At 37.2% G+C, this 27,965-nt stretch overlaps 2 protein-coding genes across 10 annotated transcripts in view; one reads left to right on the top strand and one right to left on the bottom strand.

Moving 5' to 3' along the window:
* Nucleotides 1–386: 386 nt before the first annotated feature.
* Nucleotides 387–11,029, bottom strand: LOC103714246 (glycerophosphodiester phosphodiesterase GDPDL7-like). Its single transcript, XM_008801435.6, has 10 exons — nucleotides 9,712–11,029; nucleotides 9,468–9,604; nucleotides 8,345–8,641; nucleotides 7,509–7,618; nucleotides 6,451–6,952; nucleotides 5,960–6,001; nucleotides 5,578–5,859; nucleotides 4,447–4,586; nucleotides 1,759–2,242; nucleotides 387–854 (listed from the first exon to the last, which is right to left on the bottom strand). Exons 2-10 carry the CDS (start codon nucleotides 9,586–9,588, stop codon nucleotides 550–552), a joined length of 2,283 nt encoding a protein of 760 aa, XP_008799657.3. The 5' UTR covers nucleotides 9,589–9,604; nucleotides 9,712–11,029; the 3' UTR covers nucleotides 387–549.
* Nucleotides 11,030–16,151: 5,122 nt separating this feature from the next.
* LOC103714220 (cation-chloride cotransporter 1) overlaps nucleotides 16,152–27,965 on the top strand; it is a 33,743-nt gene continuing 21,929 nt past the window's right edge. For 2 of the 9 annotated variants that reach the window (XM_017844887.5, XM_008801403.5), the window contains exons 1-5: nucleotides 16,152–16,609; nucleotides 18,230–18,401; nucleotides 22,687–22,827; nucleotides 23,048–23,126; nucleotides 27,725–27,822. In XM_017844887.5, the coding sequence (XP_017700376.3) occupies nucleotides 18,259–18,401; nucleotides 22,687–22,827; nucleotides 23,048–23,126; nucleotides 27,725–27,822 (461 nt within the window). In that variant the 5' untranslated portion in view covers nucleotides 16,152–16,609; nucleotides 18,230–18,258. Of the gene's footprint in view, nucleotides 16,610–16,692; nucleotides 16,809–16,983; nucleotides 17,224–18,229; nucleotides 18,402–22,686; nucleotides 22,828–23,047; nucleotides 23,127–27,724; nucleotides 27,823–27,965 lie in introns of those variants that run through there. The other 7 variants (XM_088707250.2, XM_088707245.2, XM_088707249.2 and 4 more) reach the window with 7 other exon arrangements.

The following is a 27,965-nucleotide window of genomic DNA, read 5'->3' as shown; positions in this document are numbered from 1 at the left end:
TGTGTGATTGCGCTGCGACATGTGCTAATGTACATGAGAACAAACAACTGTGTCAGATATCCTCAAATCTGAGACTCTGTATGTGTGTTTGTGTTGGGACATGTGCTCATGTACATGAAACCAAACTACGGTGTCAAATATCCATCCTATCTTCAAGAGTGGACTAAGGCCGTACTGTTCGCATGTGAAGTGAATTCAGTATCTCCAACAACATTGAGCCCACTCCTTTGTACCAAATAAAGAAACATTATTAATTCTGCCGCTTCAAGCAATGCTTGGCCTTCCTACGGAGCTTTTTGAGACCGACAGGAGCCTGCCGTCAGAAATAAATGATGCAAACTGAAGCTATACACAGCTTGCCCGAAAGATTCATGTTACTGCAGCCATACCTAAAACTTACGACGATGGAATATTACTTCAATGGTCCAATCTAATACAAATCTGTCAACTTAAGACAGAACCAACTGGTTCAAGAAAACATCGTAAAATGATTGCAAATTAAATTAAGTAGGCAACAATATGAAGAAAACGGTGTGAAGGCCTGCCAAATCAGTGGCAGCTCAAATAAATGAAACCGAGCATCATCATCAAGAGGCATAGAGCAGCATCTGCAGCATTGGCTGGCTGACCACTTGGATGAGTTTGAGAACTTGCTGGTGCTGCACCTGGTGCCGTCTCGGAGACTTTGACAACAGGAGGCAGCGGTGGATCCACAATATCGGCAGCATCGAGAGCAGGTGCAGGGGCTTGGGTTGGAGGAAGTAGTTCTGGTTGAGCCTCCTTGAGCAGGGAACCAGGCTCCACTGGTAGGATTGAGAATGGCAAATTGGCTTCCACATCAGAGCACGGGCTCCCTGCAAAATATTCAGTTTAGCTCGTCACTGGGTGTAATTTGAAGCACCATAACTTTCCAACCACTCAGGTAGCCTCATAAAAAGAGATCCAGCCATCTTTTTCGGTTTGTTATGGCACCACCACATCATCAGCTAGCAATAGTCATATAGGGAGATTTTTTTGCCGATGAATGGACAAATTTGGGCATAAGGATCGACAAGAAAACGAGATGATAATTGCGACCAACTACAGCTGCAAGAAGTGGGGACCAGGAACATGAATAGGAGAAGCTTTGGGTATGAGAGTGTGGAAACAGCAGTTGAAATGATAGGAAGGTGAACAATTATAAGAAGCACTTATAAAGCAATCCTATGGATGTTAATTACTGTAGTTGCAGAATACAAGAGAAGATTGGGAAGAGATTGCAAAGCAATCATATTTACTATGTTACTTGAGAAAGCACCCTTAAAATATGTTGCTTGAGAAAGTATATTTGATGATAATTGAATGTTTCGTTTTCATAAGTCAAGTACTATTACTCAGAAGTGAATTGGGTGATGCTATCACTCCTCTCCTTGGAGGAGGTTCGAGCATAAAATTGGTCGACTGAAAAAAATGACAGTTAAAGACTGGATCGTAATGGATCATAACATCACAGGAGACCAAATTGGATTAAATTCAGAAATAGGTTTCTTAGAACTGAAATAATGATTGATAAATCTGATACAGTCAAAAATAATAAACATGATAACACTGGGTAATGATTTCTTGATTACCTGTAATCAACTAAAATATCTACAGGCAAAATTAAAAAATTCTAGAAATTCAGCAGAAAAAAATATTTAAGAATACGCTTATCCTTATATGCTCATGCTCTTGTATAATTATGAAAATAAATGTGCCCTTGTTTTTCCAGATACTTACTGAAGTATGCACTAGCAGTTGCAGGAAATTCCGTTACTATCCCATCAACAGCAAGCCCTGCAGCATAAGTAGCAATTTCTACCGTTGGATCTGAGAAGCAATCGAATGGTATACTCACGAACTCATTCCTCAGTCCTGTGACATAGACAGAGAGGTTCGCTGCATGCATCTTATCCATCACTGGAGTAAAACTAGTAAGGAATGAGTTTGAGCTAGCAATAAGGGAAGTTTTTGCAATGTTAACTGCATCCGCAAACTGCTTAATCTCATCCACTGCTGGCTTTGGAGCATCACTTATAGTCTCCTCCACTTTGAAAACTCGCTTGTAGCTGGAATTGTTCTTGAACATGGAGAGGACTGAAGTGTCATCAGACTGGATGAGAACCTTCTGAGTGATTTGTTTGTCATAGCTGGCATTTATCAAGGCACTGGAGACTGCAGTAACTATGTCAAGTCCCTTCTTGGAAGCAAGGTATGGAGCATTCTGCAAGCATATGATGATTGGCTGGTAAGATGATTTAGAGCAGTAATTTTAGGCACTGCATAGTAGACAATCAGTTGTTTCAAGATAGAAGATAATCAGTTGTTTCACTTGATATCTTGTTTTCCTAGCTATATAAATTTCCATTACCACCTGGCCTAGTGATATGATGGTTACACATCAGGACCCTCAAGGTTTTAGGAATTTGAAATTCAGACATGCCTTTTTCATCTGTCATTTACTAAAGTTCCTTTGCATATACAGAATAAAGTAATTTTGACATTTCAAAATTCTTGTTGCACTGTAGATAATATTCAATTTGAAATGTGCTGTATTTAAGACGTTATTCAGGCAGAGGCTATAAGCAAATTTATCTCATGGATATGATAAAAATCTCATTTATTACTTCTGTCACAATATGATCCCTTCGAACAACAGCTTTGACAAATCACATGTACCTTGTCTGTCTGATTGCTTGAACTGGTTTTAAAAGATTAACTTTATTCATTCTCTCTTATCTTCAGATCTTATACATCAAAGTGCACAAGATTTTTTGCAATGAATTGGACAAATAAATACGGCAGCCTGTTACATCAAGTTTAAACTGTACAAGGCTTACAGACAGGAGAACACACACATCTTTGGAACCTCACATGTAGACTGCGATAATTCCACTGAGTTGTACAGAAGGAGCTACTTATAGATAGAATGAGTTTTAAAGTTCAGCTGAAAAGAGCTGGCCAGACCATTGGTTTGCAATCTAAAGAGATGTCTTCTGTTCCTAAACTTACATTCTTATTTTAATTTTTTTTGCAGCAAAGACTTCATTAGAATGGTTGAGCTTTGATCTACACAAACAGAAACCTCTGAGATTAACCCCAGCTTTTTAAACATTGATTTGAAGATCGTAACAAGCAGGAATATCAGGCTGCTTATTATTATTCCGTTTAGAAATCTTATCAGATTTTCTGGTGGACTTGATAGTCACGTAGTTTCACTTCAAAATAGGGCCAGTTCAATTCTCCATTAAGGGCCCTACACCCTACAGGGCAAAAGCATTAGCATCCATTGTTGCACTCTACTGCTAAAGAAGAGCAGGGGAAAGAAGGCAGTTGTTTTCTGTATAATTTACAGCTATGTCAGATTTTCTGGCAAGTGCCAAATGAAATAAGAAGGATTTTAGGTGAAGCTGACAAGTCGTTATAACCATTGTCAAGTAGACAAAGGACACCTTCTAAAGCCTCTAATCCCCAAAACAAGTCTTAGGTGTACAGCCAGGCACAGATATCCTGTTTGTGGTCACCTTTCTTCCTTACTGATGCTTTGAAATTCACACACATATTTCAATGCAGCACTCATTTTGAGCGTCTATCTCCCAATGCCAATGGCTACCAAATGGTGGACGAGTTGCCAAACACAAAATCTTGCCTTACCCTGAACCCAAAGGCATTCTCATGACCACCATGGGAAAAGGTAGCAATTTGGGCACAAAGTCCAGGATGAATAGGGTAAGTTTATAAAATAAGAAGTATGCTTGAGAGTTGAGATAAATGCTCATGTAGGTGCAAAACGACTAAACATGCGTACACAGACCTTTTGGAATGGGCCCCACCTGACAGTTGATGCAGGGCTCGAAAGACAGGTGGGGCGCTTGTGGCATGGAACATCTAAGATGGTCCTCGCTTGAATACCTAGTGCAAGCCTCCTAGGAAGGAATATATCTCAGAGAACATCGCAACCTTAAATTTATTCATACTGATCCCCCACTTGCTTTCCAACCCCAGAGCTCCAATCAATAATTGATTTCGCTTAAACAATCTAGCAGTTCTCGGCTGCTGATTGAGAACAGACTTCATGCAGGCATTTTCTTTCAAAACAATTCTAACTTGAACATGCCAGTTCACTTACACATGCGTGTACTTGGAGCTCTTCTACCAAAAAGGAATACAATTTCAGAGAACATCACAACTTAAACCTAGTCAAACTCAAATCCTACCTTCATTAAAGCCTACAATCAATATTAATTTCAGAAAAGTAGATCCACATATGTAATATCCTTAACAATGTCATTTCACTTGTTAACAACTTAGCAGTTCTGGCTTGCTGATTGGGAATAGACTCAACTCTAATAAAATGTTGATTAAGATCTAGCAGAGAATGTTCACAAAAAATTATTAACATGTGGAATAGAGAGACTGTGGACTTACCTCAATGTTGATTAAGATTCCAGAGACAGTGCTGCTCTTTGCAAAGTCCAAGAATTTGGCCAGTGTCATGAATTTGCCTTGATTCTTTGCGGCTGGATTCCTCACCAAGTTAGCGCTAGAAAGGGGATTTGCTAGCATCGCTGCCAGAAAAAAAAGGGCCCAAAGATCAATGAGGTAGAATAATACCAGAATACCACTACAAATTTCACAAGATGATTCTTACACAAGCAAATTGAGAAACGGTTCCCTTGAGTATCATGATAACAGAATATGGGTCATGATTGAACCATATCCTCTCAAATTGCGAAAATACATGCACAAAAAACAAGTTTCGATATAAATGGAAGATGAATCCTATCAAAAGCGGTTATCGGTAAACATTTTATGTTAAATTAGCAAAAAACGTTTTACATTAACAGTTCCTAAATAGATAGGAATAGTTTCAGTTTTGCTGTTTAGGTCATAATGGGTGGGCCAGAGATGAATCCAGTACCCTACATTGAATATTGCATTTTGATATCTTTGTCTCAGACTTTTCACAAAAAATAGGAAAATTATCTTTTAGCAGTAGATCTCAGCACCATGACAAAAGCTCAGTGCACATGTCTATCATAATTACAAACTGATTAATTCTTGAAATGTTTAGGAATTTTTAGATTGCCATACATAACAAACTTTTCATAATTAAGATAATTTCTCAGTTGATAGAAAGGATAAACATAATTATATGACTCATTCCATCAATAATACTTTTCTTTAAACTAAATATATATTATTAAAATATGGAGTAATTCCTCTTTGAGGGCCAAATTCAACATCATAATTTATTCAGCTAGACAATGGATTTCTTAGAAATATATGGATGTGGAGAATTAAAAATCGAGGTACAGATAGTGGATGCTATTAAAACTACATGTGATCAAATGTAGAAGTAAATGATATTTTGAGTCTTAAAAAAAATAAAATTCCTGATCTGCCAGGTTAATTTAAATTCTTACATTCTGGGTATTGCCTATGAAGAATATGTTACCTTGATGAATGAATTAACAGCTGTCCCACAGCAAATCAAGGTCATTTGTAATCACAAAATACATCTCACATAACATTAAGGCAAAAGGATGAAATCCTTACGCTTCAAACTTTCGATCTCGCTCCATGTGAGATCAAATGAAAATATTCCATTGCTCTTCTGTATCTCAGGCAACAAAGCTGATCGGGACATGAAAGAATCCATTGCTGTTGTGTCACCCATAAGATCTGCTGAATCCAAGCAGAAGGCCACCCCATCTTTTGACATCTGAACAGAACAATCAATTATGTCGGCTCCATCTTTTACTGCTTGCTGATAAGCAAGATCGGTGCATCCAGCAAAGACTCCACTTGCGCCATTGCGTGTTATAATTAGTGGTCTCTCTGCATCCATAGCCAGTTTATGTGTCTTAGAATGTGTAACCCACCAAAAAAACATTGAGAAACACCATGATAATAGCCTGAGAAAGGATGTTAAACTCACTTTTCTTAGCAGCAGCATTATCCTTGTTATGTGCCAAGCAAGCTGCATCAAACAAAATAACCATGAACAGAGTGGATAAAAGGTTCAATGCTAAATCCTCATTTGATGCAACAACGGATCAATGCCTTTGCCACCATGTCTAGGGGCTTAAAAAAACAAAACAAAATAAATCCGGAACGTTATAAGAAATAGAAGTGCAAGTATCAACAACAACTGATGAAGCTGAAAGAGAGAATAAAGATCCAGAACATTATGATTGACCTCATCACAAAGGTATAAAATAGAGTCTCTGAAAACATTTTATGGCAGCAAGACTAAGACTAGGTTCCTAAATGTTTGTCTGAAGTTGATGATGTTGAATACTTAAAAGCAATTTGTGTATGCATGCACATTTTAGCAGCAGTATTTCTCCATTGTACAGAGATTATTAATACATATTTTTTTCTAGGATAAGTATTGAAAGGCATTGAAAGAGCAGAAAGAACACTTACCTATAGCTGCTGATGCTGTGGAAGGGAAGTCTGTGAACACACCATCAACAGAGAAGTTTGGGTTATCAGTAAACTGCAAGTACTCGGCTGTAGGATCAAAGCTGTAGTTGTAGCTTGCAGGCTGGTCATTTGCAAAATTAGATGCATACACTTCTAGGCCCAGATTGTGAGCATCTGTTACAAGAGTAGTAGAAGGCTCCAGATAATTATCTTTATTAACAGGCCAAATGTAGCTTTTGGGAACAAGAATTCCAGAAGCGAATGATTTGATTGTTGAAAGATTTTTTAAGATTGAGCTGTATGTTTGATTAGTTGAGGGTTCTACTGCATCCGCATCTAGAAACCGGAAGATGAGCTTCGTCTTGGCTTTTCCTAACTTCCCACTGAGACTCTTTAAGAAACCAATTTCTGGAGATGAGATGTAATCAAAGACCACTTTTTCTGATGCTGTCAATACGAATTTTGCTGGATCCAAGTTGTGTTCCTTATAGAACATGTCATACTGCAACAAAAGTAAGAATAAAGATCAGTTCAGTATTGATGGTCATGGCATATCAGCTCTCTAGGTAAATATGAAAGAATCAGCTTAGTCACAATAGGATAGGGCATTATAAAGAATCTCCTTTTATGAACTCCTAATAAGGAAGCCATGCCTATGCCACCGCAGGTCTGACCAAATGCAAAGAGGTTCGGCAACATGATATCGTTAAATGTAAAAGTAATACAGAAAATAATGTTGGAGAGAGATAGACTAAAAGTACTACAGAATATAATATCGGGGAGAGAGAGAGAGAGAGAGAGAGAGAGAGAGAGAGAGAGAGAGAGAGAGAGGAGTAACTCCTGACCCAAGTAGCCAGAAGTTTTCTGGAATGAGTAACTAGGCATCTCTGCTATTTCCTTAATTTTGCACACAGTCCTCAAAATAGGCCAACATTCTACTACAAGAGTACAAACAAGGCTGGTATTTAATCCCCAAACATGTGCAGAGGCATGAACTGGAAGAAAAAAGTTTCATTTATAGTAAAAAAAACGATAACCAATGCCACAAAAAAGCATACCTGCACATTCAACCAAAACTGAGATGGGTGAAACCCTGTGATGTCTTGAACCATGGATAGTGGCAGGTTGCCATCAAATATACTTGGCCGAGAGAAGATATTCTGAATTGCTTTGAGATGATGAGAGTAGCATGACAATGAGATAATAGTCAGTCTACAGTTTGAATTTCATCAAAAAATCAAGCATCAAATTTGGTTACTATATGAATTATAAAGAAGGTTGATTCCAAGATCCTACCACAAATTTATAGAATTGAGATTAGACTAATTATATTTCAAACTGATCAACAAGAACATTACCCTCCACACAAGATGACTATTCTGATAAATTCCATAATTTTCGGTTGACAAAAAAGATATTTAACAAAGGTGATGCTTCAGCTGCCTTTTCATAGTGCTTTCCACAGAAAGTACAAAGAAAATGTTATACGTGTCCTTGAATATGTTTCCTAGCAATTTGCACATGCATATGTTGTACATGTGCAGCATATATTGGAGTCAATTTCTCCAATTCAGCTTATGACATATCCAGGCTGTAGGACCACTTACAGAACCTGCTTTCTTTCCATGAATAACAGAAATCAGGTGATAAACCACTGTTTCAGAAAGACCCTTTTGCTTCATTTCAATAGTTATATTTTGCACAAGCTTGTCAATTCACATTACTAATATTCTTTTTTTTACTTTAGAAATGAGCATGATGTGCTGATTAATTACTAAAAATATTATGCATCTTAAGGTAAAAGACTGTAGCCTGTATTCTATAATTAATCAACAAGCTAACACAAGTGCTGACAAATGTCCTATTGGAAGTACAAGAACTACTATGTGCTTACTCGTAACATTGCCGAGTAACTCATCTGAAGTAAAATCCACTGAAAACCATCCATGAAGAGACTGTCCATTCACAGAGTAGGTTGTATCTCTCTTTGGAAATGCAGTTGATATAGTTGTCGAATTATCGAGCTTCAAATTTGAATGGCAAATACCAGCCCCATCTTTGGACAATTGCAGATCACATAACAGAACAGTTTCTTTCAAGCTTGTTGCCAATGCAAACTGGTATGCAAATTGACTGGACTCAGGAAAGATCCCCGAATAGCCGCCGCGTGCTATGACTAATGGAGCATTACCTGCATACAGATGCGAAAAATATTTTATTGACTTATTAAGATAATAGATGCTGAATTCCTGATCCACGAGCTAATGTATTAATATTATGTTTTTCATAATTCCACCCTACATCTAGTTAAAATACATGGATTTCTAAATTTTAGTTTAAACCTTTATTACAGGTCAAAAGGACTAACATGATCAAAAGTTACAGATTATTGTGGCTGTTAAAGACATAAAAACATGCTACGTGTTCTTCTCAGAAATCACTATTAATCATGACAAAAAATAACAAAGACAATACAGCAGAAGTCACCATGAGGTAGCAAATTTTTTACTATTAGATCACTATATATCTGAAGGTAATAAGTCACATGTTGCAGGTTAGATTGCGTGGGCCCCATATAACCCAGACAAAAAATTCTCCGCAATTCACCTTTCATTTGGTCCCCTCTACCAACTATCTTTTTATTTTTTGTGCAGATCCACCAACATTATCAAATGATAACGAAAAAAGCTTATTTATCTGTTTACAAGCACTGTGCATGCTTCCAAATTTAAAAGCGAAATGGTATTGGCCGTGAAGACAGCCACTGAGGAAATTAACCAGCATGACATGCAATAAGACATGAAACCAAAGCCTAGCAAATACCATGTCAAACCAATAGCAGTTGGGACTCTTGGAATGAAAGAGAAACACACTCAATTCATCATAAATAATGGGATCTCACTGGTAGAAACCATGAATAAAATACATTCTCTTCATAAAATTAGCATAAAAAATTCAAAATGGTGTTTAAGAAAGAATGTAATCCAATAAATCAGATAAAAAAGCCATCACGATACCGCTCAGAGTCTTCCACTTTGCCGCCGGGGGTTTCGCAGCCGCTGGCTTTGCCGCTGGCTGATTCCCAGCCGCAGCAACTCCATGCAGCAGCAAGAAAACCAGAAGCAGATGCCGCATCATTATCCTCCTTTTATTCCTACGAGGAATCCCATGTATCAATTATCAAAATATCGAAATAAATTTCTAAAAAAATATAAAAATTAAAAAGGCGAACGGGACGATCTTGTTGCATGAACGACAAACCTCAGGATTCGAATTCCTTGAGTGGGATCCACACCAGAGGAAGGTTTCCTGACTCCACTTCTGTCGATTGTGGGGGGGAAGCGGAGGAAACCTACCTGCAACAGCTAGAGAGATGGGAAAGGGGGGACGGTGCGAACCTCAAGGAGAGCGAGAAGGAGAGGAAGGAGGAGCTTTATTTAGATCGGCAAAAATAACGAAAAAATACGGGAAAAACAAAAATTTGGCTGTAAGCTTATTGTTCGCAAGCTGTACCACTTTTTTAAGCATTTATTAGTTTTTTCTTCTTATTTTTAGGAGTAACGGCGGAGCTGAAATTTCTCCTGGTCTCTCCCCATTTAATCGTACGTTTTGTAACGTCCTCGAGAAAGTCTTTCGGTCTCTCTTTTGGGACGGGGAGTCGATCGGAGGGTACATCTCGGCCGTCATCGGCATGGTCGCGGCGGTCGCGGTGATTGGACACGTGGCAAGGAGCTCGATTGAACGGGAAAACAGGCAATTCCGTTTTTAGCTAAATATGGAGACGGTTTTAGGAAATTTTGGAATGGATCCTAGAAGGAGGAGGAGGAAAAGCAGAAGAAGAGGCGAGGACGTTTCTCGCCGCAGGCTCGCAGCCACGACAGGTTTTATCAAGTTAAAGGGAATAATAAATTTGAGGTTTCTAGTAATTAATGTCGAGAGAACCTTCGTGTACTCCTCCGTCTCTAACTCCTCTCCCTCTCTTGTTGTCGCCAAGCTTTCCCCATCGCCTATTTTCTCCATTCTGGCGACCACTCTGCAATGGCGCGCCACCGCGGAAGCTATATATGGTGCCGGATCCAGGGGTTGGGGTATGAGAATCCAGATCAGCTCTCGCCGCCGATAATAACCGATCCTGTACCAGTCGCCAGCGTTGGCGGCGATGCGTCCGAGCCTGTCGACGGCGGTACCCCAAGAGCCGGTGGCCGATGCGACGGTGAAGACAGAGGAGGAGATGAGGGAGCGCATCCGCGGGAGGAGTCGAAGGAGCACGTCGGTCGTGGGGCAGAGGTGGGCCGTTTCCCACTTAATAATGGCATTCCCGGCAGCGAAAGTAGGTAAGAAAAAGGCGAAGGAGAGAAAGAGTGAGGAAATCGGTGGTATGGCATGGTGTTGTCTCGCGCCGGCAGCGGTGACGGAGCCGGTCGGACTAGGGAAGAGGAGGAAAGCGATAGCAAGGGGACACTACGTTTCTTCGCTAAGTACACGTTGGCGCGGCCGCTCAGCATGTGAATTAGCGTGCCTTGCAAACATAAGTACAAAAGAGAACCAAGAATAAGAGAAGAACAAGCCAAAAACAAAACACAGGAATGAGAAGCGCAAGCGACTCAAACAGCCAGATAGAACCAAACATACTTATTTTTCAGGCAAAAAAAAAGCAAATGAAAATATTTAATTTAATAATAAATGGATCAAATTGTCATACAAATTAATGCACTTTTTTTTAATGAATTTGTAGTGTACAAATAATTTTCACACAAATGCACATTTTTATTGAATATATAGTGCATCCTTTATTCAGGGTCAAATTGCAAATTTCGAAAATAAAATATTTATAAAGAAATATAAAAATAGTCTAAATGTGCCGAAGCATAAATGAAATAACCCATTCCTACATCTTTCCATTAACATTTGGATATGATAATTGTTGCTCAAACTATATCACTTTTTCATAATTTTTAGAGTTTTTCACCAACGTTTGGATAAAAACAATATATTAGTCCTTTTGTATATCCATTGCCTAATGCCAACCACGTCGCCCATCTAGACTAGATATAGAAGAAATCTTAGTATAATTTTAAAAATTACATAATAATTTGTATCATTTTATAATATTTTTTTATTAATGTAATCTTATATCGGTATAAATTATTTTTTTTATGAGCATAATCTTGTTAAGTAACTTTAGACATCGCATAACAATTTATATCAAGCAATAATATTTTCTCTTGTTAGCATAATACTATATAAATATATATTATTTTCTTTGTATGAAATCTATACACTAATATATATATATATATATATATATATATATATATATATATATATATAATATTTAAGACGTACCCAGATATAAAAAAATTTTATTTATTTTTTCTTCTTCTACAAATATTTTAACAATTTCTGACATCACGCTATGAAGTCAAACACATAATGTTTATGATCAAAATGATCTGCTGCATCCAACCTTGTGAATTTAACTAAATGTCTTTGCACAAAAACTGAATTTAATTAAATTTCAGAACATGCATATTCCTTTCTGTTTGGACAAAAAATCTAAACATCCGCTCCTTTACATGCACCTGAATATCCATACGTAATGCATCACTAGATCCGTCTTGCCAAGCTCAACCCAAAAGAGGACATAAAACAAACTCAACATCTTTTATTTTTTTCTTGAGAAAAGTTGAAAAGAACATAGTTATTCAAATTTTCCAGAACAAGCACTTATTCAAGATCTAGCCATGCATGGTACCCCTCCTATACATGTACATAACTTGCCATACGCTTGTTAGATCGGGATTGTCGCATATGAATCCCATATAACAGGCGAGGGATTCCATTATTAACATCCGGGAAATTATATAACTCTTTCCCACCGTGACCAGAATCACAGCATCCTTATTAGCTAGTCTTGCTTTGCAGCTATAGTGGGATCATCTGATCCTTTGGCTGGGATCTCATGAACCACCTCGACTGGCCTCTTCTCTTGCTGTCCCTGCCCCGCCGACGAGCGGTAGTCCACCGTCTCCACCGTCTTCGTCTCCTTAACTCCTTCCCCACCTGGCGGAGTTTTGGTGGTGGAGGTGGCGGTGGTGGTGCCCTGTGATCATATATATAGCATCCTCAATGACTGACAAATTAGAAGGTAGAGGTCCAGAGAGGACTCATGAAGAATAGAGGAATAGATGCACAAAGAGCGGACAACAAATGCTCGCTTTTTACCTTTGCAGCGTTCATTTTGGTGACTACCAGTCTTTTCTCGTTTGGTACTCGGAGGAGATTGGAAAGAAGAGGTTGATACATGCGTGAGGTTATTCATATATAGGAAGTATGAACCAAGGAAACCGTGCTTGAAAGGGTTTTCCCGGAAAAAAAGGAGCCGCGACACGTGTTGCGAAATGCCGGCAGTTCATGCTGCAGCTACGCATGCAAGCGCTGGTTGGGTTTAACACGTATAGGCCACGTGGTAGGCCAGAGATGATTAACTCTCAGAAAATGGCACGTGGAAGACTGACTTGATTATTTTATTTATCAAATTTTGACATATTATATATATAGCAAGAAAAGAAGACAACCGCAATGATGGCTCTGGGGAATGAGAAATCATGAAACTCCTGGAAGAATGAGGTTTCTTAAGATAAATTCAAGCTTGCGATAGATCTTGTATAAATATTTAAGATCTATGCAAATAACCGACGTGAAACTAAACACACGCTCACACGGATCATGACATACTCACTCCATTTAAGTCCTAACATGCTTGTCGGGCTAAAGGTTCAAATCCATTCAAATCTAATTATAAATACTACGATCGTTTTATGGTGAGCCTCAATAAATTTTTGTTGCAGTGTCTCCTAGTCCACATCAAACCAAAACTATCATTATTCCATCATTATGGGATTGTTGTCAATAATCGCAGCACGGTTCAAAATTTTCTAAGAAATAGGTTATGGGCTGGTTTGCTCTGATATTATTTGTAAAAATTCAAAATCTTACCCAAATAACTAGTTGGAAAGTATTTTTTGGATCTCTTAATCTCGTATAAATACTCAAGATTTATCTAGTGAATAACCAATGTAGAACTAAATACATGCCTGCACGGTCCTGATAGGAGAGGCATCTCAAGTTGAGCCGATCGTAATGATGACGAAAGACTCAGCCATCATATATAAGGATCATGATGAGTTGGATTAGACACGAGAGTGGCTCAGTTATATATGATTCAATTTTACGACTTTGTGCACGTTGCTTTGCTCAAGTTTGACTTGTTTATTTCCCGGTCATGGAAGTGCCAAATTTATTGCAGAAACATCATGTTCCGTCATAACTAGTTAACCACTCACCGGAATTTCACTTGATGCCACTTGCTCTATAAGATACGCTCCATGTGACGCTTGTCAACGGGAATTCATGAGGAATTTTTGTCCAATTTCCAAGAATTTTTGCCTGTATACGGTTTGATCAGGTTGAGCTGAAGTCATCAGAGATTGACCCCATTAGATTCACCTAGTTAAGCACTGTTGCGGGCCTTCCGATCCGACAACAGCACAGTCCCAACCAACTGACGACAGAGAACGGCCCACGTCCCCCACGAGGTATTGTCCGCTCTGGGACTCCAGCCCGCGCGTCCAGCGCTACGGAGGGAATTTTTTTCGGCCCACGCGTCCAGCGCTGACGGGGGATACCCGCACGGTTTTACTCCACAAAAGACGCCTCTGAGAGAAAGAGAGAAGCTCCCCATTTAAGGCACAACACTCTTCGTCACACAAGCGGTATGGGATTAAAGAGATCCCCCCATGTAGGGATCTACTTAGAATAATTGTTGCAGGAATATCCATATTGTCATTAATTCACTTTCCCTCTTAGATATTCCAGCAACTATGATTGAAAAATGGATTTGCATGGTGACATATATACCATCCATTCTCTCTAGCAGTTTTGCTTACAAGAGGCTGCCTGTAGTGTGTATATTGGAAGGAGCTCTTCGGTTGCATATTTCATGTTCCCCATGATAAAAAGGTATTAGATATCAAACAAGCAAGAGTCCCATGGTCATGTATGAACTTGCTAACTGGCTTTAACTAAAGCAAGTTATGGTTGTTATATTTAAAAAAATTATCGCCATTTGAGGGTACGATCAACACTTGAAATATTGTGAAGCCAATTCACTTTCTCGATCCCTCTCCATTATATTGTGTGCATCGCTACAATTTCTCATCGATTCTAAAGCTGTGTTTGTAGTAAATGCACTCATATAGTTGACCCTCACATGCATGGGGTTTGATCTTGGTTGTTATATTTCATTTCTTCAACCTGTGCATAAAACTTTTTGGATTATATATAAATAAGTAGAGATCCTAATCCTAATTCCCTCAATAAATATTATATCTAGATTGGTCATACATGTATGTGCTGAAGATTCCATTTGTTTTTCTTTTTTGGCCTTGTAATGATGCTGCCGTGTCAGGCATAGCATGATTACAATCACGGATGCACACTTAGGAACTACTTAGAGACAAATAATTTAATTTAGGAAAAAAAATAACTTGCCCAAATTTTCTAGATTAGTTTAGATAGCAAAATAAAATAATAAATAACAAAATAAATAAATTTATGAATATAAAATTAATGATATATTTATATTTACTTACTGAAAACAGTAACGGGAGAGAAAACAACACCAAATGAACGATGACCTATTTATCATTGCTTTGCGACTTCCATGAATATTCCTTTAATGATTAATGAATAGATAAATAAATTCATAAATAATCGAATTGTTACAAATCATAAAACTTTTTAGAGAATTATCTGAACAAACCAAAAAAATCATGATAGTTCGAAAACCGTTTAATAGTTTAGACTAAGGCAATTAGCGTCCATCCATCATTGCCATGCTATAGCTATTTCCATCTATAAAAATTATTTAATTGATATGTGAGCATGTTCTTCCTGCATTGAGTCTCTCTCTCTCTCTCTCTCTCTCTCATTTAAGCCATTTACAGTGCCTTTGTGGTACAATGCACACACCATACTACAAAATACAACAATTAAGGTTGTGGAGCTAGGAATAACTTATTGTCTGGATATGAAATTAAAAAAAATAAATACCAGCTAAAATGATCTGCAAACCCTCCCCACTCAAAGTTAGTGGACCTAAAAATGAGTTCTCTACGTACATGTAGGGCTCGTTTGGTTCGTGAGAAAAGAAGAGGAAAAAATGTAGTCAACAAGAAAGTAATAAGATGCCACTTGTTTGATTAGAGTTTTCAAAGGAAATAAACGGAAAAGTTGTATTTTTATGAGAATATGATTCTCACGTTTCATGGAAAAGTCAGAAACATAGAAAATTTACTTTTCTATGAGCCAAGAATCACTCAATTTTTATTTTTTTCAAAACAACCCTTCAGCATTAAAGAGACATTAAAGACCTAATTTTTATTAAGGATATAATAGAAATTACACATAACATTTTCAGAAAAGTGGATGGTCAACCAAACATAAGGACTCTGAAAATCTTTTGTTGCTATCTCATTACCTGTTTGCCCAAAGTACTTTCCCATATATCATCTTTTCAGAAATCTATTTTTTTAAAAAATATTTTTTCGCCAACCAAACGAGCCTATAGAAGTAATTTAAACCTCTTTTACTTCCATGCGGAAACTGCATATGAATCTATGATTTGCTATTCCATGCACAACCTGGGCGGCTTTAATCAGCATGCAGTCTTTCTGCACGATAGCAGATAGCGGATCCGGAGCGTCCGCATGCTATCCGTTCGGTACGGTAATCCCTCGGCCTTCTCAAGCTTCAAATCGACATCGCTCCTCTCGCGCGGCCTCGTTCTCTGCTTCCTCGCTTCTCCCCCGAAAACCGACGAACCGTAATCCTAACCCCACCGATCGCCGGCCGCCGCGCCGTGGCCGCCTCATTATCGACCCTTTATTCCCGTCCCAACCCTAACCCTACCCTTCCGCCGGCGGCCGCCTTCTTGACGGTCGACACCAGCCCCGCTCCTCGATCTTCTCCTTCGAGACTTCTCTTGTTCTACGTCTCGTTCTAGGCGACAAATCCTCTACATTCCCTACGGCTCTGCTCCTTCATCCGCCATCGGTCCCTCCGCTGCAGCTTCTTCTCGTCGCTCTCTTCTAAAGAGGTGAAGTTTCTTTCTTGATCTTTCTTCTCTCCAAATTCAGATTCAGGATCTGTATTTAGGGTTTTATCATAGCAGATCACTATTCCGATCTTGATCTTGCGCGGGTTGATCACTCTCTCTTTGGAGGGGGCGCAGATTTGGCGTGTCATTGTATTCTTTGGTAGCACCGAAAGATCGGGATATTGATTTGGATTGAAATGTAAGCCCAAACCACTCTCTTGGATCAGGGGCTTCTTTTGATCGCTTATTTTAGTCTCTTCTTGTCATTTTCTTTTCTTCGTGATATCGCAGGCATTCTCTATTCTGAGAATGTTAGATCTGATGATTTTCTTGTTTTCTACATTGTCTCCTTTTTGTTTCATGCCCTAAACTAGATGGGCCACTGGAAGTTGTTATGATATTGTGTGGACATTAGAAGTTTTAAAGAACAGAGTTTGATTTATTAACGAGAAAAGGAAGATTAGTTGTGTTATGTAAATTACTGAAGAGATATGCCTTAAATACCCACACTGGGCTGCCGCCGTCTTATGGTTGGGGTGAATGACATTACGTATGGCTGGTTTGGACCAAAAAAAGTCAGGGAAATCCCATGTGGAGACATGTTTGGTTGCAAGGTGAATACATATCGGCTCTGTATTTTGACCATGGCCATTTTATTTCTTCATGCATTCCAGTGCCATTTAAAATTTAAATCCATAAATGATATATCTGTTTTTCAGCTCCTTTTATGACAAACCATTACTAAATGGATTAATGTTGAGATGTTATAAAAGTGAGGACATGATCAGGAAGAGGAAATATTCACCCTTTTGCAATTGCTTTTATGTAGCTTTAGTAAATAGTTAATAAGTAAAGCCAGTAACAAGCTTATTTGTACATGTACAATTTACTTATAACATATGCATCATGTATGTAGATGGTATCTATCAAAATATGTAAGTACTGAAAAGAATTCTATTTCACGATTATTAGTTATTGACCATCCAGCCAACTTGATTCCTCAAAGTTTGTATTATGAGGTTCAAACGATACTTGGTTTGTCTCACTTTGTTTAGGTGTTCTGTTCATAATTTGTAATATGTTCTTGCCTGAGAAATCAGGTCAGCTTTGGGCAGGATGTGAAACTTCTTTTTTAATTGAGATATAAAATGAAATAGTAATTTTTATCTGAAAAAGAATGCTTATTGATAACATGGTTTCTGATCATTAAAAGGTATGGAATGAGATGTATAAGAACAAACTAGGAGAATTAGATGGACAAAGACAAGGGTATAGATTATATTGGGGAACTAGTTGAACACCATATTATATAGAAAATTCTTAAGTTTTTCATCCTTTTGTATTAGATCGAATTTCATAAATATTTGTTTAGTGCCAATTATGTTAGATGCTGACATGGTAAATTAGCTAACTATGGTAGAGAATAATTATTAATAAGCTACTAGTCAGTACATTGGTCCTTTTATGTTGTCATATTCCAATTTACTTCTTGCCAGTAGTAAAAAGTTGCATATGGTGTTAGTGCATATGGGCCTCATGCTTCTGATACATTAAACAATATTACTGATAATAAGGTTGCTGTTAATTAGTCTTGACTTGTTAAGTAATTTGCTATGATAGTTGCAAGCTGGTCAGGCAAATAGTTGATTATGGAGAATGCAGAAATTGAGAGTGTAGATGAGGAAATGCCTTCACAAAATGGACGACAATATAGGCCAGTGGTCTCCGATGATCGGGCTGTTATCCAGATGTCTTCCATGGGGTCTAGCTCTTCTACGGACATACCAGTAAAGTGAGTTCAATATCTGCAAGATTTTTAATTTCCTTTAGATACTGACATTTTGTATATTTTGTTTCAAATTTACTAGTTTGTTTTATCTTAATTGTTATATTTATGGACAACTTGGTGTTATGATGCTGAATTTGCTTTTTTTTTTCCTATTTAGGTGAATGTTTCTTGGTTTTATTTTTCTTCTCTACATTTTTGATATTCGTAAATAGCGGGTGGAAGCATGGTCGAAAACTTGGACTTGGGTAGTGGATTGGTAATGTCTAAAAATTTGACCTGGATGAGTTAGCTCAGGAACTCGATGGGTTATGGCCTATTTTTCACCCAGATCTGTAATTAAGGTAAAAAATTCTAGAGTTGTCAGTCTTCATCATACATTAAAATGACTAACTGCTAATGTTTGACTGTTGTGGTTAATCCTAGAAAATAATCCATAAGTAAACTAAGAAAATTGCAAGTTCTACATAAAATCATTCTTCATTTTCTAAACCTGGAACTTCACAAAGATGTGGAGTTGTAAATGTAAAATGAAACTTTTGTTGGCAGCCAGCCATCTCATAGTTTGAAAAAAGAAATATAATTAAAAAGAAATGAATGGCTTTATTCAGATAAATAAGAATTGGAAATTAAAATGTGTTAGAATCATCCTTACTAGAGCATATGATAATGGAATGCAGTGTTAGCGTCAAGATTTTAAATATTGATATCAAACCCCGTACCATTTTTTTCATTAGAATGGTATGGAACCAATACAATACTGGTACCTATGGTATGTATCAAAACTAATAGCTTCATGAGAAAAAATGAAAGATTGTCAGTAAGCATTGGTATGATTGATATAGGTACTGTCAATATGTACTGGTATGGATTGTTATTGATGGTACATAACAGTACATAGGGTTTGGTGTCTCGGCATCCATATTGGTGCTGGTTTTGCAATGGAATGTTACGAAACTGGCTATACTGTCCTGTTCTGGTGGTTTTTGAATCCATGGTTGGCTTAATTACTTTCTTGAAATGTGCTAGTTGCGCGACGCTTATGCGTTTATTAAAAATGGTTTTGATGGTGGGTGTTGTGTCAGATGATCAAATGGTCTAATTATAGGCACTTAACCTAATCCATCTCTCCTAAAAGGAGCCTTTTTTTCTGTCACACTTTTGCAAAAACCTTAGGCATCAAGGATTCTAGGAAAATGTGATAATGAAATGTTAATATGATGCAAAGGACTTTTATCATTCAATGCAAGTTGTGAGCAGAAATATCTAGGTGACATAGATCCATAGATCAAAAAATGGCTGATCCACCAACTCTTAACGTCTACAATCACGTAATCCTTAAGAATATCCTTCAAAGTATGGCACCCACTAGGTAAAAATGTGACCAAACAGCTGATAAGCAACCACTTTATCCCTCATTACCGGGTAAGACGACATAAAAGAATTTTTCCCAATAAAGAAAGTTTATCTCATTATGGATCTGTCTAGAAGCAAACACCTGTTATCTTGCTCTTGTTGGGTTTGACACTTTTAATTAGGTCTTCATCAGCCAAAAATATACATTTCCAAACTCTGGATAAAACCTTGGATTCCTACCATTTTAATCTAAAGCAGGGTTCCAATGATGAAATCTAAATGTCTTATAGGAGGAAAGGCATTCCCATCTAGGTGAGAGGGACCTTCCTTATTTAGCACCTTATAATGCAAGTGAAATGGAAACAAGCGCACTTAATGGAAGATACACATCTAATGGTGCCTCACCAAAATTAGTGGTGAAGCTTTTTTGAAATTGCCTAGCAGGTTGAGCAATGGCTGGATGTAAATTAAAGATTGAACTTTGAAGTGCCATGACATGCTGGGTGTGCTGGCCGGTGGCTAACATGGCTTGTCCTATGCCAACTCCTGTTAAGATATTAATAACCCTTTTGTAGAATGGGCACCATTGTGACTTGTGTTTTGTGCTGGTACTAGCTCAACAAGGTAGGTGCTGGCTGGCGGGGACCTGCATTTGAAAACATCAGTGTAGAACACTAGTAGGACATGCTTGAGAGATCATGTCAAGATCTACAACATTTAAAGCTTCCAGCATGAGATGTCTTCTTTTGTTAGCTTTGCTAAGTATTTTCTTGAAGTAGCCAGGATGTTTTGTTTCATGGTGCTGAGAATAGACATAGTGGAGTAAGAACGTTATAGAGATAAAGGTAGGAGTAATATGAAAGGAAATTTGAGTGAGTGCGAAGATATGCCTACTTAATTACTCATTCAGCAATGCATACTTGAGATAAGGCAAGGGTTTTTGATGAACTGACTGGTCTAACCAGCTGAAACTAGCAAAAGTTTATTGTATGGTCCATGAAGCTGGATACTCCACATGACTAGATGTGAAATTGGAACTCTTGCCTTTATTTGGGCACAACAGTTGGACATAACCAAATTCATGCAAAGCCACTGACCTCTAGTATTACACAGTGTCGCAAAAGAGATGTTTTTTTGACTTAGAGCCCTCAATTTTGTAAAATTGTGCAAGTTTCTTTCTTTGAGTGTGCCTAAGAACAAGATAATCATAATGTAGTTGTTTGCATAAAAAAAACCTAGATGTCTTTGTATTGGAAAAAGTAATGACTGGTAGCATTAATAGTCAAGAAGACACGCATTAGTGGATTTATTTGATGTGAAATAATAGAAAAATTCCTGTAGATCAAAGGTTTGATATATAGTTGTGGAAAAAGGGAAGAAGCCCATAAAATACTAAAAAAGAAAGAGGAAGAAAAGGTGAAGAACAACCCCTAGCACTGACATATGAGATAATAGAGCAAAGGAGAGGCTACTTGCCAAAAGCAACTTACAAATGATTAAGAACACAACATGAAAAGATTATCATCGACAAACTGATTATAGAAACACGTGAAGGAGGTCCAACATAACTAGAGAAATTTTCCTTTTGAGTGCTTCAAAGGCAACCATAATGATCAATTTCGAGTAGAGTGGAAGAAAAAGTGGTTCTCTAAAATCCATACAAGTAAGCATTGAGAAGGAAAGAAAAAAGTAATCTTTTCAGAAATAGCTTGATTAGCTGTTTTAGAGTAATAATTGCTAAAAAATGCTGCATTCTGTTTCTTGCTATGATTGCCAAAAGGCTATATATATAAATATCTCAAGCTTGAACAATGTTTAAGGGATCAAAATGCAAGGATAAATGAACTTACAATTTGGTTGAATCCTCTGGCTATGAGTTGTCTGAAGTCTGTAATTGCTTACTTGGAAGCATTCCCAGATTAAGGTGACATCTTGTTTAGTTGCTTTGTCGAGAATATTATTGTAAGTGCTGATAGAACTGATAATGGAAGTTGATAGTGGACATGTCTTTAGGGATGATATCTGTAGGTAGTGTGATGTGACATGGTGGTTGACTATTGGGTACTGTACCATGAAAGTTGAGGAGCATGTATGTAACTGAGTTTTTAAAATGCTTTGGTGGCAAAAAGGCCATTATATACATTTATAGTCAGCCATAGGATGTTGTACAGACTATATATATGCTATGCAAGTAAGAATTGTGGAAAATACATAAACCATGGTGATGTGAAGTCCTTTTTCTTGTTCTGAACTCTGTGATGAATATGTTGTCTTTCTTAATCATTCTTTCCATGCTTGTTATAACATTGTGGGACTCTTCTTGATTGCACATTAGCTTGAGTTGCATGATCTATAATGCAGTTCTCTATCCCTATCGTGCGACTTTGTAGATTTTATTGCAATCTCTTCTTCTGCAGAAAGTAGCTCTAGCCAGTTATTAGTTTTAAGATCTAGCATACAATGTTCTATCTGAAACCCGATATGGATGGTTGCAGTTAAAATTAATCTGCAGCATTACATGAATCCTTTTATCCTTCCAAGTTCCATCTCTAGACATTGTAGTCCAACTGATTCATAGTGGTTGCAACATAATGTCAGCAAGCGTTTACGATTTAAATGAAAAAACCTTATACAATGTCTACAATCACCTTTTCTTTTCCTATAAGCTATGGAGATTAAGTTGCATCATACCTTGACATCTTGGCCATTTATATTCTCTCATTTTAGCTATTCTCGTTGGTGTGATTGCAGTATTGACTGTTTTATAAGCTATTGCTTTATAATCAAAATTGCTAACAAAAATAAATTAAGTGTTTTGATATAACTGCTTTTATTTTCTAGCTCTTCTTCATAGTGCTTTCCATCATCTTTATGTCCTAGATGTTGCTGGAACCATGCTAACAGAACATTGTGTTCGATTTCATGTTTGTTTTAGGAAAATAAACATGCCATCTCAGGTGGAAACTGCTGCTAGTATAAGAGATGGACCTCATGAAGGATTGGGGCATTCTCAAAAGGACTCAAAGTTGGAACTATTTGGTTTTGATTCTCTTGTCAATATATTGGGACTCAAGAGGTATTTGGTGGTTTTCTCATATCTATTATTTTCTTATAATACTTTTCTGAACTAAATTTTGCTCTCAGAAGCTCAGCATTCTTCTTTTTCTATGTGATAAAGTGTTCAAGCAATGCTCTTGAAAGTTTATTGTAATTTATATGTTTGGATTTCTGGTTGAGTCATTTAGAATGGTTGATGTTCATTTGCTTCAATATTTTAATTGATTAAATCATTACAGTATGACAGGGGAACAGATTCCAACACCCTCCAGTCCCAGAGAGAGTGAGGATGTATCCATTACAGTTGGACGCCCGAAGGTATATTGGCTTGCTTTATCATCTAACGACTACTGCACATGTGCTTCCTTCAATGAAAATTGCTTTACAAGTTGCACACAAATAGTTACTTTTTACTATTATGTGCATATTTCTTTATTCTTTTGCATATATGATCTTTGTAATGCAGCAAACTTCAGCTGTTTATCAGAAAACTCAAATATAACTATAAAAGTAGTTAAGTGTTAATGTTTATAACACATGCAATGCCTTGTTACTAGACTTGTATAGAGTTTGTGAGTTTGGTAATCATCTGCCAAGCATGCAATTTTTGCAGAGTCAGGACATTGACAAGATAACTTTCAGTTTTATGCCAGCTCTGCTATATAGATTACATTCCAAGGTGTATTCATGCGTATGTATGATGTGTGTGCGTATTGCAGTTTGGGGTATATTCATTCATCTGTACACTTATATATGTAGTATGGTTATCTATGTTTGTATGTATGTATGTATTTGTGTATGTATGTTTATGCATGCATAAGTACTATAGAAAAGGCTACATATTTTTGCTGTGTAAGATTCACAACTTATGACCAGAATATGCTCATGCATAAAAATTATCAATATCTCAAGGGCTGCTCCTTACAATATGTTATGTGCATATTTATAGGACATGATATTCTAATCTTAATTAGGGCATTAAACGCGATACAAAATTATACTCGAAATAGGACTTGACAATAAGAAAATATACTAGAATTAGTCTATAACAAAAATGGAAACCTAGCAAAAATTTGATACGGTTCCTAATGGAATATCTATAAGAAAATCTGCTGAAAACCTCTGAATCTGCTGTTTCGCTCGCGAAACTGCCGGCTCATTTGATGCTTGGCTTGGTCTAGTTGGCCATAATACCTGTTGGTTGTATGCTGTGCTGCATCAATTAAGATGTCTTTGTGTCAGAAGAGCCCTTGTAGATGCTGGATAGGAAAATGAAGAAAATAAAAACTTGGGTTCCACAACTCATTCATCCCTCCTCTCTTAGCTAGATTATCACCATATGATGCCCCAAATGCACTCATAAATAAAAAACTTCCCTGTATACATAAAGTACCTATGTAAACATTCCCAGAAACCCCATATGAAAATTGGGAATTAGGGGACTCCCCAAACTCATTGAATATTCTTAGATTATTGCCCAGGATTTACAATCTTGGTATTGGTTTTTGTTATAGGTAGGTTATTAATATGGTATGATATTGGTACATGGATTGTACCATGACATAGTTTAGTAATTAGTGCCAGGATAGTTAAGGTGTCACAAACTATCATGTGTTGGTACGGTAAGGTATTGGGGACATTTCGAGCACTAGTCTGTCACCTGGTGTAGTATGGCATATTGCCTACATGGACCTGTATGGTACTAGAAATGTTGCCTTCATCAACATGTCAAGCCCTAGGCAGCAGCCATGAATCTTAGCATCTGCATTTTTATGGAGAAGGGATGAAGTAGATTGTCTTTTTAATATATAAATATGTTTCTGTACATTTTTGGGTTTACACCATAACCGTCATTGAAAGTCTTCCTTCATCAACATTATTTTGCTGGATTTGCAAGTGTCCTGTTGTTTAGCAAGAGGTGAAAAGGATGATTAAGTGTACCTGCTGATGTGAAGCCATAGCTGGCTTTGCATGGGGCAGCCACAGGCATGGTCAGGTCTTCCCCATTTCTTGTTTTTCTATTTGAGTTGGGGAAGGAGGATTAACTCGCTAAGGTTGTATTTGAAATGGGTTAAGCTAATTCTTCTCCTGGATCAGCACCTGCTTTGTTTATGATAGGCTGGCGGATCCAGCCTAAGTTTTAGTCTAGCCTGGCCATGCCTTATCCAGTCCAGGACCTGGTATAGGCTGCTTTGGGATCTTTACTGGCTTCTGGCTGGATTCTTGTCTAGACCTGGCCCAGTTTGTTAGAGCTGGTGTGGGCCTAGGGCCACCTGGTGCGGGGAGTCATATTAATTATTATTTAATGGCCCGCAAAAGTACACATTTTGACTGAATTAAGGTTCCAACCTTGACCCAAAATTTCTGATTAGACCCTGAGTTTAATGTTTATATCCCTACGGACGTGTTCTATTTTTTAGGGACCTGTTTGGAATCTTGATTTCAGAGTCCTATATGTTTTTCTTTTGGGTAAAATTTAGGGGCCTATTTGTCAAGTTGATTGAAGTTTCATAAAGTGGGCCATTTTTCATCACATTCGGACTCAACAGGAGTTAATCTTAGAAAGGTATTCTGGACATTATTCACTTGTCCCAGATACATCTGATCTTGCATTAATGAAATATTATTATTTTTTAAAATAGGTATACTTTATCTCCATGATGCAGTTGTGTTATTTATTTCAAGATTTCCACACATCAATTATGCCTCAAGGTGCTCAGAGATTGTTAGGGATCTTTTGGTAGCTACATAAAGAGCTATCTCTGTTTCTTTTTCATGGGTTTCAAAAATAAAAAAAAGAATTTGAATATTTCAACTGGAGAAGCATTGGTTGTAAGTTTGTAACCTTGGCAAAGTCAGATTTTTTTTTTTTTACTTTTGACTTTCAAATTCAATGCCTTTACAATGTTGACGAGTTATGTTCAAGAAATAGATGTTGTTAGATACCTATGAGATATTATGCTACCAATAATAATCATAAGGAAAGATAGATCCTTTCAACTTTTATGCATTGGTAAATCCTATGTAATAAATCTATATGTAGATTGAAACAATTAGATTCTATCATTTTGACTGATCGATGACTGGTACAGAGAAGCCTGTAAATATTTGTGCTATATGGATTTTTCTCTTATGCATTTGCATGCTTTAATTTACTAGTATTTAGGTTTGTTTGCTTATATGTATATGCATCTGTGCATACATATTCATATATACATACTTTACTATATTTAGAAACAACACTAAGTGTTTGTGCTTAAAAGCCACAGATATACATAATACCATGCAATCTTAGTATGGTTATACCTGAGAATGTTGCATGTAAGCACATGCAAATGCTGTAATCTATGGATGTTAGAAAGATCACTAAATCTAAACTTCAAATGCATGATGATCCAGTTCAAGTTTATTAATTAATTAAATTGTATTAAGGTAATTTCCTTTCCTTCCATCAGTTGATACTGGAATTTGTTGTCCAACATCATAGAGAGTCTGGAAGTAGGTTGTTTTTTTTACCTTAATTAATAATTTTTCTTTCCTGGTTAATCTTAACATGATATTGATTCTAGTAAGGCTTTAAGGTCACTGGCTAGTACAGTATTTACCTTGATATAGGTTGGTACAAATGAGCAAAATAAAAAAACATATATTGAGCAGTATGGGTTAAATACGCCTCGATACAACACATTATGGGGCGGTATTCATCATACAGTGTGATATAGGGTTGCTTGGGCCTGATTAACTAAAATTAAGCATTTCAGGATCCTATATATCAGTTATACCATTTGCACCGGCTCGTACAATATTTACCTTGATACAGGGGTGGTACACCTTGGTACAAATGAGCAGAATAAAAAAAGATATATCGAGCAACATGGGTTCAATACACCTCGATACAACACGTTATGGGGTGGTATTCTCCATATAATGTGATATAGGGTTGTTTTCCATATATCGGTTATGCAATTTGCCAGTACGGTTTGTACCAGCTGGTTTGAGGCCAGCATGGGTGGTTTTTGAATTCTTGGACTAAAGACAACATAAAATGCAAAGGGTGCACGGTAGAGCTATATTGTCTATAGGAAGAGAATTTATTATGGACCACCTTCCAAGATTAAGCATCATTTTGTGTTGCATATGGCGAGAGTCTATCAGGCAATTTTGAATGAGGAATTGATCATCTATCTAAAATGACAATGGTGGCTTAGTTGGTTCTCCTTTTTTTGGGCATCTTACTCTAAAATGACAGAAAATATGCAGGAATAAGAAAGATTATGCAATACTTTGGCCTCTCTTATAGTTTCTACTAAATTTTTCATATCGCTAACTTCTTGTACTTTGGATAAATCCTTTTTATCGACCTACCCAGAACATTTTCCTTTATTTTTTAGGTTTTAGTACCTTTTAGAGGGAATTTCAAGTTTCAGCTAGATTCATAGGTTATGAGGATTGGTTTACATAATTAAGATTTTTATTCTCTTCAATGGACTTTTGGGCCTGTTTGCATGGGTGCATGCCTTACTCCTGTCTTCATTTTTTTGGTTTTTTTCTAGTTTCATTCTTGTCATACTATCTTTCTTTACAGCATTCAGTTTAAGCAGAAGACAATCTATTGACTCATTTGATAGACCAATTACTTAGCAACTTCTCTTGTAAATGTAGTACTTGAATTTATTGGTTGATTTGGAAATACTTATTGCTAGTTACCGGGTTGCTAGAGATGGTATGTTTTGAAAGTTGTCTTTTATGAAGCATTCCTGGCAGGAAATATCTTACTTTATGAACTCATCTTGTGGCTACGATTGCTTTTTGTCTGTCTGTCAGTCTACCTTCATCATGCTCTTTTTTTTTGGGTTTTTTGTTCTACAATTTTAAACCGTGCATACTTGACAAATTGAACTTGATTTGCTCTGCAGGAAACTGGTCCTGGTCCTAAATCGGGAACCATGATGGGTGTATTTTTGCCTTGTTTGCAGAATATCCTGGGGATTATCTACTACATCCGTTTTTCATGGTAATGGACGCCATAGTTTATTTTTCGACTTAAATGTCAATGCTAGAAAGAAATTTCTAGTTTTTCTTTCTCACTAAAGGAATAGAGTAAACAATAATCTGTAATCACCTCCAACTACTTGTGAGACATCTTAATCATTTAAC

Source organism: Phoenix dactylifera, chromosome 11 (genome assembly GCF_051530095.1).
Source record: "Phoenix dactylifera cultivar Ajwa chromosome 11, Ajwa_hap1_PhDact_Kaust_v1.1, whole genome shotgun sequence".
NCBI classification, from domain to species: domain Eukaryota; kingdom Viridiplantae; phylum Streptophyta; class Magnoliopsida; order Arecales; family Arecaceae; genus Phoenix; species Phoenix dactylifera.
This window is presented reverse-complemented; position numbering and strand designations above follow the sequence as displayed.